The 13,773-nt window shown below is 35.7% G+C and overlaps 1 protein-coding gene across 1 annotated transcript in view; it reads right to left on the minus strand.

Moving 5' to 3' along the window:
• The window catches only part of LOC134718739 (collagen alpha-2(IV) chain-like), a 22,766-nt gene continuing 8,993 nt past the window's right edge, over positions 1-13,773 (minus strand). Inside the window, exons 5-13 of the mRNA XM_063581425.1 lie at positions 12,366-13,427; positions 10,227-11,288; positions 9,380-9,703; positions 7,867-9,000; positions 7,307-7,459; positions 4,643-5,884; positions 3,329-3,382; positions 2,279-2,343; positions 1-284 (exon numbers count right to left, since the gene is read on the minus strand). Coding sequence (XP_063437495.1) covers positions 96-284; positions 2,279-2,343; positions 3,329-3,382; positions 4,643-5,884; positions 7,307-7,459; positions 7,867-9,000; positions 9,380-9,703; positions 10,227-11,288; positions 12,366-13,427 — 5,285 coding nt within the window. The 3' untranslated portion in view covers positions 1-95. The remainder of the gene's footprint in view (positions 285-2,278; positions 2,344-3,328; positions 3,383-4,642; positions 5,885-7,306; positions 7,460-7,866; positions 9,001-9,379; positions 9,704-10,226; positions 11,289-12,365; positions 13,428-13,773) is intronic.

Below are 13,773 nucleotides of genomic sequence, written 5' to 3' on the forward strand. Positions count from 1 at the left end.
TCCTAAACGTATTAATACAATATACAATGTTTACCATGTACGATTAATACAGTTTTTTATTTATCCCTCATTCTGTTAAATCAAAATGTCAATTTTTATTTCTTTCCTGCATAATGAGTCTTCCTGTACACTGGCCGTCTGTATAGTGATGTTCTTCTGTATGGACTGTTGTGTGATGAAGTGGTGTATCTTGATTGTGATTTGTAAGTGTAAGTCGACTTGGCTGTAATTTTTTTAATAGCGTTGTAGATTTGGTTCTGGATTCCAGCGTAATTCTTTACAGTCTGCAAGAATAATAATATAGAATTAGTAATCACTCAGTCTGCAATAGAGGAATAATGATATAGAATAAGTAATCACTCAGTCTGCAATAGAGGAAGAATAATATAGAATGAGTAATCACTCAGTCTGCAATACAGGAAGAATGATATAGAATAAGTAATCACTCAGTGTGCAATAGAGGAAGAATGATATAGAATAAGTAATCACTCAGTCTGCAATAGAGGAAGAATAATATAGAATAAGTAATCACTCAGTCTGCAATAGAGGAAGAATGATATAGAATAAGTAATCACTCAGTCTGCAATAGAGGAAGAATAATATAGAATAAGTAATCACTCAGTCTGCAATAGAGGAAGAATAATATAGAATAAGTAATCACTCAGTCAGATGAATATGGGGAAAAAAATGATACATTTGACCTTGCAAAAACTAAAAGTACTAACAATAAATGATAAACTATAATAGTCTGCCAAAAAATGAGAATAATGTAGAAAAATTAAAGATCTTGGTCTTCTAAAAAAGGAGAATACATAATATACGTAGGAATGCACGGATACAGTGCAATGGGTAATGACAAACAGACGTGCCTCATGCAAAAGAAAAGCCGTTTTTATTGATGTTCTTAAATAGTCAAGAGTTTTGTGGCAAATAAGTTCAAAACTACAGAACGACCCTTAGAACCAATAAATGGTAGGTATTATTTTTGCCAGGTCGATCTGCGCACCATAGAACACATATGCTGGGTAATTGCACTGAATAAAACATATAGTGGTTAATGACAGTGCAAAATACGTTTCCTGGGTAATATTAATACAGAACGAAAATACTGACTCGTTATATAAATGCTTTCCCGGTCAATATAATCTGAATAGGTCCAAAACTATCTCGAAAAGCGTCCATAATTGATAAGAATAAAAAAGGCTTAAATAATTACAGCCGATTGCATTGAGTGTGTAGGGAAAGGCAGAATCCTTGGTTATAAAAAAGAAGATGTGGTATGATTGCCAATGAGACAACTATCCACAAAAGACCAAAATGACACAAACATTAACAACTAAATGTCATTGTACGGCCTTCAACAATCAGCAAAGCCCATACCGCATAGTCAGCTATAAAAGGCCCCGATAAGAATCCTTGGTTAACTTACTTGTTAGCTGAACCGTGAATTCATTATTATGTAAGGTACTAATATACTACCCTCCTTTCGAAGAAGACTAGTCATACAGACATATAGTTTGTTTGTTTGTCGGACTGGTCTACTCTTAAAGGAGAATAGTTAACTTAACCTAATAATGACTAACAAGCAAGCTAACCACGGTTTTCACCTTTCCCGACACACTCAATGAAATCGGCTGTAAAAAAGTCCTAAACATTTACATATCAATTGTATAGTTTTGTCAACTACATATGAGGACAAATAACCGTTGATCTCGGGAAATTATTCTTTACAAATTGTTGTAAATTCTATCGTGTGTAACTGTTTCATGATAACAGATTCTGAAAAAAAGATGCGTCAGGTACCAAAGGGATTTTCAAATTCATAATTCGAAAACAAGCGACAATACATAACACAACATAGCAAAACAGATTTTAAGCTTTTAAAAACCAAGTAAAAACACTTGGTGAAATACTGAGCTCATGAAATGGTCAGCCGATTCTGCTGCGCATGTTGCGTTTCATCCATTGGGTTGCACATGAAAGTTAAAGAAAACAAAAACGCGTTCTATTATATATTGAATTTGAGGGAAATGCAGTTTAATGCAACCTGTAATTCCATCGTTAACGGATAACGTTCAAAGGCTAAACATATATAAATTACGTGCAACTTTAAATTTCATCATATTGCTCCGGAAAAAGATTCTGGATCGGCAATACCGAAACCGGTCAGACTATGAACCATTATTATGCGCAATTAATTAATTGTTAAGACATTTATAACGTTCTTGTTAAGCCTTTTGATATTAAATTTGACAAACACTAAAGTTAGTATACTTACACCAGCATATACTTGGTATGATCCAGGAGTTTTCTTTATGCCATAATGGGTTCCGTATGCTTTTTCTAAAGAAAAAAAACATTTATATCAATATACGCCAATGTATTGTATTGATTGTCACATGTATTAATCTGTATTATCTCCCTTACTCCATGTGTCATGATTAAACATGTATGATTGATGGGTTATTTCCCTTTACTGTTTACCGCCTCACGATCATTATTAAGGGTGCCTTTCTAATGATCACATGAGTTATGTTTTCTCTGCTTACTGGCGATACATTTGCCTGAGAGTATCTTGCATAAGGCTGGGGCATAATCAAGTATCAACACGCATAATCATAAAATGAAATGTCTTAAAACTACTATACTGACACAAACGATGCTTTGCATAAATCGAATTTGACCCTTTTTAAAACAACTTCCTCTGTTTTTTAATACTGGTTTCTTTAGCGGCAAACTTTGGACCGGTCATAAATGTACTACGCAATTTCAGATTTAGGGTTTCTCTAATAAGAGTATATAAACCAAAATTGTCTATAAAATATAATCTAAGCCGGACATAATTTTTTTTTTAATTTTGAACCAGGACATATTTAGAACCACAATATCCGTATTTGCATGATGCCAATACTGAAATACTGTCTGTTTGACTGATGAAGGAAGCAAGTCATTTCGTACCTTGACCATTTCGTACCCAAATTTTCCATTGCGTACTCAACTTTTAACCATTTCGTACACGATAGGCCAAATGCATGTACCATTTCGTACCTCATAAACTAAAAACAATTTGTACATGTTGACTTTATCGTATCATATATCTTTGTAAAAGTTTGCATGACCTTGATGTTTTGTTTTTTTAATATATAACATTAAAAGACAGATGTCCGAAATTCTATATGTCTGATATCTTCAAGTAATAAAATAACCGATTTTGTCACCATCTTAAATTGAATGAAATTTTATATCATGATATATAAGACTAGAAAAGTTACGTCGTGTACATTTCAATTTTAATATATAATTAAATACAAAGTATCCAAGAACTTACTGAATGGTCCCATAAAGTAATGTCCCAAGAAATCGAAAGCTACGTGAATCATTCCTGAAAAATAATTAACGATTAATAATAACTTTATTCGTAACCAATGCTAAATCTACATAAGAAATCGACATAGTTTTTTTACGAAATCGAAAGCTGTGTGAATCATTCCTGAAAAATGATTAATTATTAATAATAACTTTATTCGAACCAATAATAAATCTACATAGAATATGTGTTATATAAAAAGTAAATAAACTTATCATAGATACAAGAATTTAATTCTGTATTTACGCCAGACGCGCGTTTCGTCTTCAAAGGATTCACCAGTGACGCTCGAATAAAAAAAAAGTTAAAAAGGCCAAATAAAGTAATACATGCACAAACAATTTGTAATCACAACAGCAGGCAATGCGCAAAACAATTAGAACACACGAATTTTTCTGAAAGACATAAATACTTTCCCAAATAAGTAAGGCAAATCTTTAAAAGTAAGCAGTTTATTTAGATACGAAAGAAGTATCTGTTTGAAATGAGTTTCTTTACATCTATCTTAAACGATGTAATTTTTTAACTTCGGATAAATTCGAGTCAGAAAACGATGATAACTTAGGTTATAGATAATGCATATTTTAGGGTTTTTCTTGTCGTAGAACACCCCGAGGAGTGTCAGGATAGATCAAACGAAAGACCGACCGTAGAGAGGTCTTTCTTAGAGCAATCATGACACCCCGAGATGTGTTCTACGACAAGAAAAAAAACTTAAAATACGAAACAAAAGAATTGTCACCATCCGATAACGGCGTATAACAAATACAAGAAACATTGTAAGTAAACAAAAAAAATTAACAAAACTTCAAGTTATATTTGTTTCTTTTACACCTATCATAGACTGAACTTAAAAAATAACTTCCCAAATCGGCAACAAAATAACTATCAGACGAATCTAATTTTGAAGTAAATTATCGATTGCATTTTTATCAAGGAAAATAACGACCTCGCACAGGTCATTATTTTATTCCTTGGAGTATATTTTATTGAAACATGGTATCGTCCGGGTTGATTCTGAAAAATATTGACCTATGATTCTGACAGAAAATAACTCCATATAGGTATATAATAAGTAATATTTAAGCACTTTTATGTTGATCACGTGCACAATTCATGTTGTATACAATGTATTAGTATTTCATTATTTGTACCAATGTGTAAACAGTGGTTGTAAAGAATAATTGTCTTGGAATACTATAAACATATTGTAAGCTAAACACTGTTTTGTTATGGTTTATCGCTCATTTCACATGTAGCAAACAAAATTATTACCTGTTTTTCCTTTGTCGCCAGTTTCTCCTTTGTCTCCTTGAGTTCCTTTATCTCCTTGAGTTCCTTTATCTCCTTGTGTCCCTTTGTCTCCTTGTGTTCCTTTGTCTCCTTGTGTTCCTTTGTCACCCTGTGTTCCTTTCATTCCTTTGACACCTCTCATACCTTGCATTCCTTTTATTCCTTTGTAGCCTCTCATTCCCTTCATTCCTTTGATTCCTTGAGTACCTGTCGGTCCTTTGTCTCCTTGTGTTCCTTTGCTTCCCTTTTCACCTTTGTCCCCAGTTGTGCCCTTCATTCCTTTGTCACCTTGTGTTCCTTTTTGTCCTGTCATTCCCTTATCGCCTTGCGTTCCTTTTGGTCCTTTCTCTCCTTTATCTCCTAACGTTCCCTTTTCACCTGGCATTCCTTTGTCTCCTTGTGTTCCTTTTTTTCCTGTCATTCCTTTATCACCCTGTGTTCCTTTTGCTCCTGTCATTCCTTTGACCCCTTTCATACCTTGCATTCCTTTTATTCCTTTGTATCCTGCCATTCCCTTCTTTCCTTTGTCTCCTTGAGTACCCATCATTCCCTTATCTCCTTGTGTTCCTTTGTTTCCTGTTTCACCTTTGTCTCCTATCGTTCCTTTCATTCCTTTGTCACCTTGTGTTCCCTTTTGTCCTGTCATTCCCTTGTCGCCATCTGTTCCCTTTTGTCCTTTCATTCCTTTATCTCCAAGCGTCCCTTTATTTCCTGTCATTCCCTTGTCTCCTTGTGTTCCTTTTTGTCCTGTCATTCCTTTGTCACCTTGTGTTCCTTTCGCTCCTGTCATTCCTTTAACACCTTTCATACCTTGCATTCCTTTGATTCCTTTGTAGCCTGCCATTCCCTTCTGTCCTTTGTCACCTTGAGTACCTGTAATTCCTTTGTCTCCTTGTGTTCCTTTGTTTCCTGTTTCACCTTTGTCCCCAGTCGTTCCCTTTATTCCTTTGTCACCTTGTGTTCCTTTCTCTCCTGTCGTTCCCTTATCGCCTTGTGTTCCTTTTTGTCCTGTCATTCCTTTATCTCCCAACGTTCCCTTATTTCCTGTCATTCCTTTGTCTCCTTGTGTTCCTTTTTGTCCTGTCATTCCTTTATCACCTTGTGTTCCTTTTTCTCCTGTCATTCCTTTTACGCCTTTCATTCCTTGCATTCCTTTCATTCCTTTGTAGCCGGTCTCTCCTTTCATTCCCTTATCTCCCTGCGTTCCCTTTGCTCCGCCCTCACCTACAATCAAATATTGTTGGTAACATGTTAAAAATGTTATGTAAAGGGGGGCAGATTAACGAATATTGGTTTAGAAATTATAATTTCTTTTAATCGGAATATTAAATCAAATATTGCAAGAATTTAAAAAAGTTACGATTTTTAATCATTTTTTTTCCATGAAGCTTGCAAATGTAAATATCTTGGCGCAGTATTTCTTAGATAAATATGAAATGTAGGTCTTATTATCATATTCTTATATGTGATTTTTGTTTGTATGATAATTCTGTCTTTTTTATGCGATGATGTAATTAGAAACGGTTAGATTTCAATAAGGCCGTAAATGGCAATACTTGTACATGTATTCACAAGGAATATTTCGACAAATGTCAAGTTTTAGGCTTTTTTCGTTTGACTGTGGACAAAAGTTTGTTTGACCATTGAGAGTTCTTAAAATAATTATTCTGGTAACAAATGAACAGATTTAAATTCTTTCTGTATGTAAAATGTAAATATAAATATTTGTAATGGGGTCACCCCTTTTATAAATTGTGACTTGAATAGAGAATTGTCTCATTGGCACTCATACCAAATCTTTTTATATTCATTTAATGGTTTTAAATATTCATTTGATGTTGTCTTATGAAATTGAAACTAGATTTTGAGAAGGATCCAAGATAAGACTATATTATGGGTTAAAGTAGAAGATCATTTTTCCCCTGTATAGTTTGGAAATGTTAATATTGAATTGTCATCTTACACAATTCTATCAAATTGCAAAGCATGTTCGGTTTTTTTTATTATATAAAAATTCGAATTTTGGATAAGAAACAATAAGATATGATGAGATTTGAGAATCACAGATGCCACTATGTAACAGTCGGTGTATATGTTGGCAAAATCAAGTTTTAATGGAAAAATTAAAGTATGAGTTAATTCCCTTTGTTTGAGGTATAACTGAAATACCGTCAATTCTTCTTTTTAAAATTGCTGACTCTATAATTCAACCGATTTGTTTGAAAACAATTGTTAATAAACGTGTTAAAAAGTGGCTATGAAAATAACTTAGGAATGAAAACATATGTTAACAGTAAGCACCAATCTAATTAAAATATTCATCTCTGATTACTTGACTACATAATGTAGTATAACACAATATTTTAGTAAGATTGAGTAAGCACAATATAGCTTAACAAACATTTTTTTGATTTTTGATAAGGAGTGAAAATGAAGTGAAAGTAGATATGAGCATGTACATATACGACTTTGTGTGTGTAATTTTTAAGAGATATTTTGTCATTTCTTAAATTTTATAAAAATAAAAGATTTGATATGATTGCAAATGTGACAACTCTCAACAAGAGATCACATGACATAGACATTAACCACTACAAGACATTATAATGCCTTCAACAATGAGCAAATTGTACGTATTATAACTACCTGTGGCTCCTTTGTCTCCTTGTGTGCCTTTATCTCCTGTCGTTCCTTTATCACCTTGAGTGCCCTTTGTTCCAGTCATTCCTTTATCTCCTACTGTTCCTTTGTCTCCCTGTGTTCCTTTGTCCCCTTGTGTTCCGTCTGGACCTTTATTGCCTATTAAATTCAAATATGTATAGCGTGTGTATTGATATAATACTAATTTGATCACTTTTATCAGAGCAATTTTCCTTAATAATCCTCTTTCAAGTGAAGATATTTACCGAAAACAAATATTCTATTTTGTTCACTAAATTGATCTTTTCTGTAAAATTTTCTGTTCATAAAATGTAAAAATCAACGCAAAATATGGATACCCTAAGTTATATTTGTATTGTGTTTGTGTCTGATTGCTCTTTAACTGTAATTGACAATCACAATGATTTTATTTACGCGCGTGTCTCAATTGCTTTATATATGGACATAACACCTGTTTATAGTTAAAGATTATGGTCCGGTATCTTTTGTTTCTTTTACCGACTAATAGCTGTACATTAAACTTCTAGTATTTGCATAAAACATACCTTTCATTCCTTTGACACCTTTCATTCCTTGCATTCCTTTCATTCCCTTGTAGCCTGGCATTCCTTTATCTCCCTGTGTTCCCGCAACTCCTTTGTCTCCGATTGTTCCTTTCGATCCTGTCATTCCCTTGTCTCCTTGTGTTCCTTTGTCTCCTTTGTCACCGGTTGTTCCCTTGGTTCCTGTCATTCCTTTATCTCCTTGTGTTCCCATTGCTCCTTTGTCTCCCGTTGTTCCTTTCTGTCCGGTCATTCCTTTATCACCTTGCGTTCCTTTACTTCCTTTATCACCGTCTGTGCCTTTCTGACCTTTCATTCCTTTGACTCCTTTCATTCCCTGCATTCCCTTCATTCCCTTATATCCGGTTTCCCCTTTCATGCCCTTGACACCTTTATCTCCTTGTGTCCCTGTCATTCCTTTATCTCCATTCGTTCCTTTATCACCGGCTGTGCCTTTCTGACCTTTCATTCCTTTGACACCTTTCATTCCCTGCATTCCTTTCATTCCCTTATATCCGGTTTCACCTTTCATCCCCTTGGCACCTTTATCTCCTTGTGTCCCTGTCATTCCTTTATCTCCTTGCGTTCCTTTATCACCGTCTGTGCCTTTCTGACCTTTCATTCCCTTGACACCTTTTATTCCCTGCATACCCTTCATTCCTTTATACCCAGTTTCACCTTTCATGCCCTTGACACCTTTATCTCCTTGTGTTCCTTTGGGACCAGCTTGTCCAACTTCTCCCTTTGCTCCCTTATCTCCTACTGTTCCCTTCATTCCTTTATCTCCTTGTGTTCCTTTTTCTCCAGTCATACCCTTGTCTCCCAATGTCCCTTTTTCGCCTGTCATTCCTTTGACACCTTTCATTCCCTGCATTCCTTTCATTCCTTTATAGCCAGTCTCGCCTTTCATTCCCTTTGTTCCCTTGTCTCCCTGTGTACCCTGTTCTCCTATTCTACCTTTGTCACCTTGTGTTCCTGGCATTCCTTTATCTCCTAGGGTTCCTTTGTTTCCAGTCATACCTTTGTCACCAAGTGTTCCCTTGTTTCCTGTCATTCCTTTGTCACCTTGTGTGCCTTTCTCTCCTGTCATTCCTTTATCTCCAAGTGTTCCTTTTTCACCTGTCAAACCCTTATCACCTACAAAATTATTTTATTTATTAAGCGTATGTTTTAAAGTTATATACATTTTATCACAACAAAAATTAATAAATAAACCTTCTTTTTTGTATTATGTTTACCTCTAGTTGTTGGAGATATTTCAGGTGCATTGTTCATAGTTATCGTCTTTAATTAGCAACTTTCACTATAACATATTTTCAATACGTAAAATGCAATTAATGGAATAGGCAGTATACTGGATTTTTATATTAAATGAACGAAATTGTGGTGCATTGAACACAAAACCATGAACAACACAATTATAATGGTATCTAAACTACCGAGTCGCTCCTTCTCCTCATATTTGAAGTAACATCTAAAGGAAAAAAAATAGTACCAGAAAACAAAATGTTATTACCTTGAGTTCCTTTGTCTCCATCCGTTCCTTTGTCGCCTTGTGTTCCTTTTGCTCCTGTCATTCCTTTGACTCCTTTCATACCCTGCATTCCTTTCATGCCTTTATATCCTGTTTCTCCCTTCATTCCCTTTATTCCTTGATCTCCTTGTGTTCCTTTGTCTCCATCAGTTCCTTTGTCGCCTTGTGTTCCTTTAGACCCTTTCATACCTTTGACACCTTTCATTCCCTGCATTCCTTTCATTCCTTTATATCCTGTCTCTCCCTTCATTCCCTTTGTTCCTCTGTCACCTTGTGTTCCTTTTTCTCCAGTCTCACCTTTGACCCCTGAAATCATTTTTAGATAATACGATTTATTAAAGTTTTAAAGGGAAACTCCGCCAAAAAAAATGAAAAAGTGATATTTTGTTCTTTTAGCACAACACATGTTCATAAATAAAAAAAACTTTTATTCTCTTTGCAAAGAGATCAAAATCGATTTTTGAAATTCACTATCAGTTCTCGACAGTACCCCATCTTATCGACATGTCCGATCTTTTTCATGTCTGAATTTAAAATCTTTTACTGAAAATATCTTTTTATATCAAAGAACAAATTATTCATTTTATATAAAAAAAACAAATTGAGAAATAAGTTCAATGTTTATTTAATATTATTATGCAGAAGGTATCAACACACAATCAATCTGCGCAATAACAAAGACAAACAACAATGCATAACTATACACTTTTCTTTAAATTATATGATCTTTACAACTGGACGTTAACGACTGTATCAAGCATTTTTTCTGCCAAATTTTACAATATTTCAGTATGTTTCTAAAAAAAGCGAAAATATGTCTTCAACTTACCTTTATCTCCTTGTGTTCCTTTATTTCCAGTCATTCCCTTGTCTCCTAGCGTTCCCTTTTCTCCTGTTGAACCTTTGTCGCCATCTGTTCCTTTATCGCCAGTAGTTCCTTTGTCCCCTGAAGTCCCTTTGTCGCCTTGTGTTCCCTTACTGCCTTTGTCACCTTGTGTACCTTTATTTCCAGTCAGTCCTTTATCACCTAATGTTCCCTTTTCTCCAGCCATACCTTTAACACCTTTCATTCCCTGCATTCCTTTCATTCCTTTGTAGCCTGTCTCGCCTTTCATTCCCTTTGTACCTATATCGCCTTGTGTTCCTTTTTCACCAGTCATTCCCTTATCTCCTTGTGTCCCTTTGTCGCCAGTCATTCCTTTAACACCCTTCATTCCCTGCATTCCTTTCATTCCTTTATAGCCTGTCTCTCCTTTCATTCCCTTTGCACCTTGATCGCCAAGCGTTCCCTTTTCCCCTGTCATTCCTTTATCGCCTTGTGTACCTTTCATTCCTGTCATGCCTTTGTCGCCCTGTGTCCCTTTCGCTCCTGTCATACCTTTATCTCCTAGTGTTCCTTTTTCACCGGTCATTCCCTTGTCTCCTTGTGTCCCTTTATCGCCATTCATACCTTTAACTCCTTTCATTCCCTGCATGCCTTTCATTCCTTTGTAGCCTGTCTCGCCTTTCATTCCCTTTACACCTCTGTCACCTTGTGTTCCTTTGTCTCCTGTCGTTCCTTTATCTCCTTGTGTACCCTTCATTCCTGTCATACCTTTGTCGCCTTGTGTACCTTTGTCCCCTGTTGTGCCTTTGTCGCCTTGTGTTCCCTTTTCGCCTGCCATACCTTTAACGCCTTTCATTCCCTGCATTCCTTTCATTCCTTTATAGCCTGTCTCGCCTTTCATTCCCTTTACACCTCTGTCACCTTGTGTTCCTTTGTCTCCTGTCGTTCCTTTATCTCCTTGTGTACCCTTCATTCCTGTCATGCCTTTGTCGCCCTGTGTACCTTTGTCCCCTATTGTGCCTTTGTCGCCTTGTGTTCCTGGCATTCCTTTATCTCCTAGTGTACCTTTTAAAAGACACATCAACAGTTGTTTAGGTATTACACATATAAAATGTATATAAAATTCAGTTTCTTACATCTGTTATTTAGTTTGATAATAACTTTAAAACATCTTTTTCAGGAGCCCGTAAATTCAGTGGTTGTCGTTTGTTTATATGTTACATATTTTTTTTCGTTCATTTTTTTACATAAATAAGGCCGTTAGTTTTCTCGTTTGAATTGTTTTACATTGTCTTATCGGGGCCTTTTATTGCTCACTATGCGGTATGGGATTTGCTCAATGGTGAAGGCCGTACGGTGACCTATAGTTGTTAATGTCTGTGTCATTTTGGTCTTATGTGGATAGTTGTCTCATTGGCAATCATACCACATCTTCTTTTTTATATTTAAAGATGAAAAGAAATGTTGATTATAATTAATAATTGAATGATAATTAAACGTAGATTTCTATCTCCATATTCCAATAAATATTTGAGAGCAACAATGTCTTTTTTAAAACTTTATTTAGTTATAGTATTAGAGAGTTAGACGAAACCGGATTTTCGAATATTTTCTATTAATATGGAACTATGCATTGCTTCCCTAAAAGTGGGGGGTTTATAAGTTTTTCTCGGATGTCACAGAGTTGTACCTAGGTCCAGAAGAATGCAAAGTGAAGGTCGCTTTTTAGTCAAATAAGGTCTTTTTTTAAATTTATAAAATGAATACCAATATAGGACTTAATCTTTGTTTAATTGACTATTCATAGTTTTCTAATTAAAAAATAACAAACTGCGAGATACAATTCATCTTGGGTCAAAACGAATCATATTGTTTGGTTGATTTTTGTACCGTATTATAAAGTAACAACTAATAGTGTAATAAATAAACTTTTGAACCCTCAAGCCTCCTTAATATAAAAATTTCGCCGGTTTCATATTAGTAATTGTTTTAAATCAAATTGTGTATATCAGAAACAACGAGTATATTTTTGTTTGTGATTTCTATAGGTAAAACATTACTGAATACTCAGAATAATTAAAAACAACTAATAAGTTGCTATTATATACGTCAAACACCTTCTCAATTATTACATGTACCTACCCTTTTCGCCTGTTATTCCTTTGTCACCAACTGTTCCTTTGTCTCCCTGTGTTCCTTTATCTCCTATCGTTCCTTTATCTCCTTGCGTTCCTTTTGATCCGGTCATTCCTTTAACACCCTTCATTCCCTGCATTCCTTTCATGCCTTTATATCCTGTTTCGCCCTTCATTCCCTTCGCTCCTTGATCTCCCTGTGTTCCCTTTGCTCCAGTCATTCCTTTATCTCCCTGTGTTCCTTTCGCTCCGGTCATCCCTTTGTCACCATCTGTGCCTTTCTCTCCTTTCATGCCTTTGACGCCTTTCATTCCCTGCATTCCTTTCATGCCTTTATATCCCGTCTCTCCTTTCATTCCCTTTGCTCCTTGATCTCCTTGTGTTCCTTTCATGCCGGTCATTCCCTTATCTCCTTGTGTTCCCTTCAATCCAGTCATTCCTTTGTCACCTTGTGTCCCTTTTTCACCAGTCATGCCTTTGACTCCCTTCATTCCCTGCATTCCTTTCATTCCTTTATAGCCTGTCTCTCCTTTCATTCCCTTTGCTCCTTGATCGCCAAGTGTTCCCTTTTCACCAGTCATTCCTTTGTCTCCTTGTGTACCTTTCTGGCCAGTCTCTCCTTTCATTCCTTTGTCTCCTTGCGTTCCTTTATTCCCTGGTCCACCTTTTGCACCCTTATCTCCTTCTGTACCTTTCACTCCTTTATCTCCTGCTGTTCCCTTTGCTCCTGTCATACCCTTGTCTCCTAGTGTTCCTTTCTCACCAGTCATTCCTTTGTCGCCTTGTGTCCCCTTTTCGCCTGTCATACCTTTAACGCCTTTCATTCCCTGCATTCCTTTCATTCCTTTGTAGCCTGTCTCGCCTTTCATTCCCTTAGCACCTTGATCACCTAGTGTTCCCTTTGCTCCTGCCATTCCCTTTACACCTTTCATTCCCTGCATACCTTTCATTCCCTTGTAACCAGTTTCGCCTTTCATTCCTTTCGTTCCCATTTCGCCGGGCATTCCTTTGTCGCCTAGTGTTCCTTTTTCTCCATTTTCCCCTTTGTCACCTTCAGTACCTTTCAATCCTTTCAAAGTATAAAATGAAAACAATGTATATATCGGATACAGTAAGATTACCTGAGGGAGAGCAAAAAAGTGGTCTTATAAGACAGGTGGCCTTTTAATACAGGTTTAATCTTTATGAAATGCACTATAGAGGTCCCTAGAATTAATGGTCTTATAACACAGGTGTTTGCTTAAAACAGGTGGTATCTTAATGAGGTAGACCTAGGTTAAGGGAAATGACTCTTAAAATCATCAGTACGTTTGTATCAACCATTTTCACAGATATATTCCAAGCTTCTATGTTACATAGATTAATTTCTATCTGTTTCAGGTAAATGCTTAAAATACATTGATGAAACTTGACTT

The sequence above is a fragment of the Mytilus trossulus genome, chromosome 5 (assembly GCF_036588685.1).
Source record: "Mytilus trossulus isolate FHL-02 chromosome 5, PNRI_Mtr1.1.1.hap1, whole genome shotgun sequence".
In the NCBI taxonomy this organism is placed as follows: domain Eukaryota; kingdom Metazoa; phylum Mollusca; class Bivalvia; order Mytilida; family Mytilidae; genus Mytilus; species Mytilus trossulus.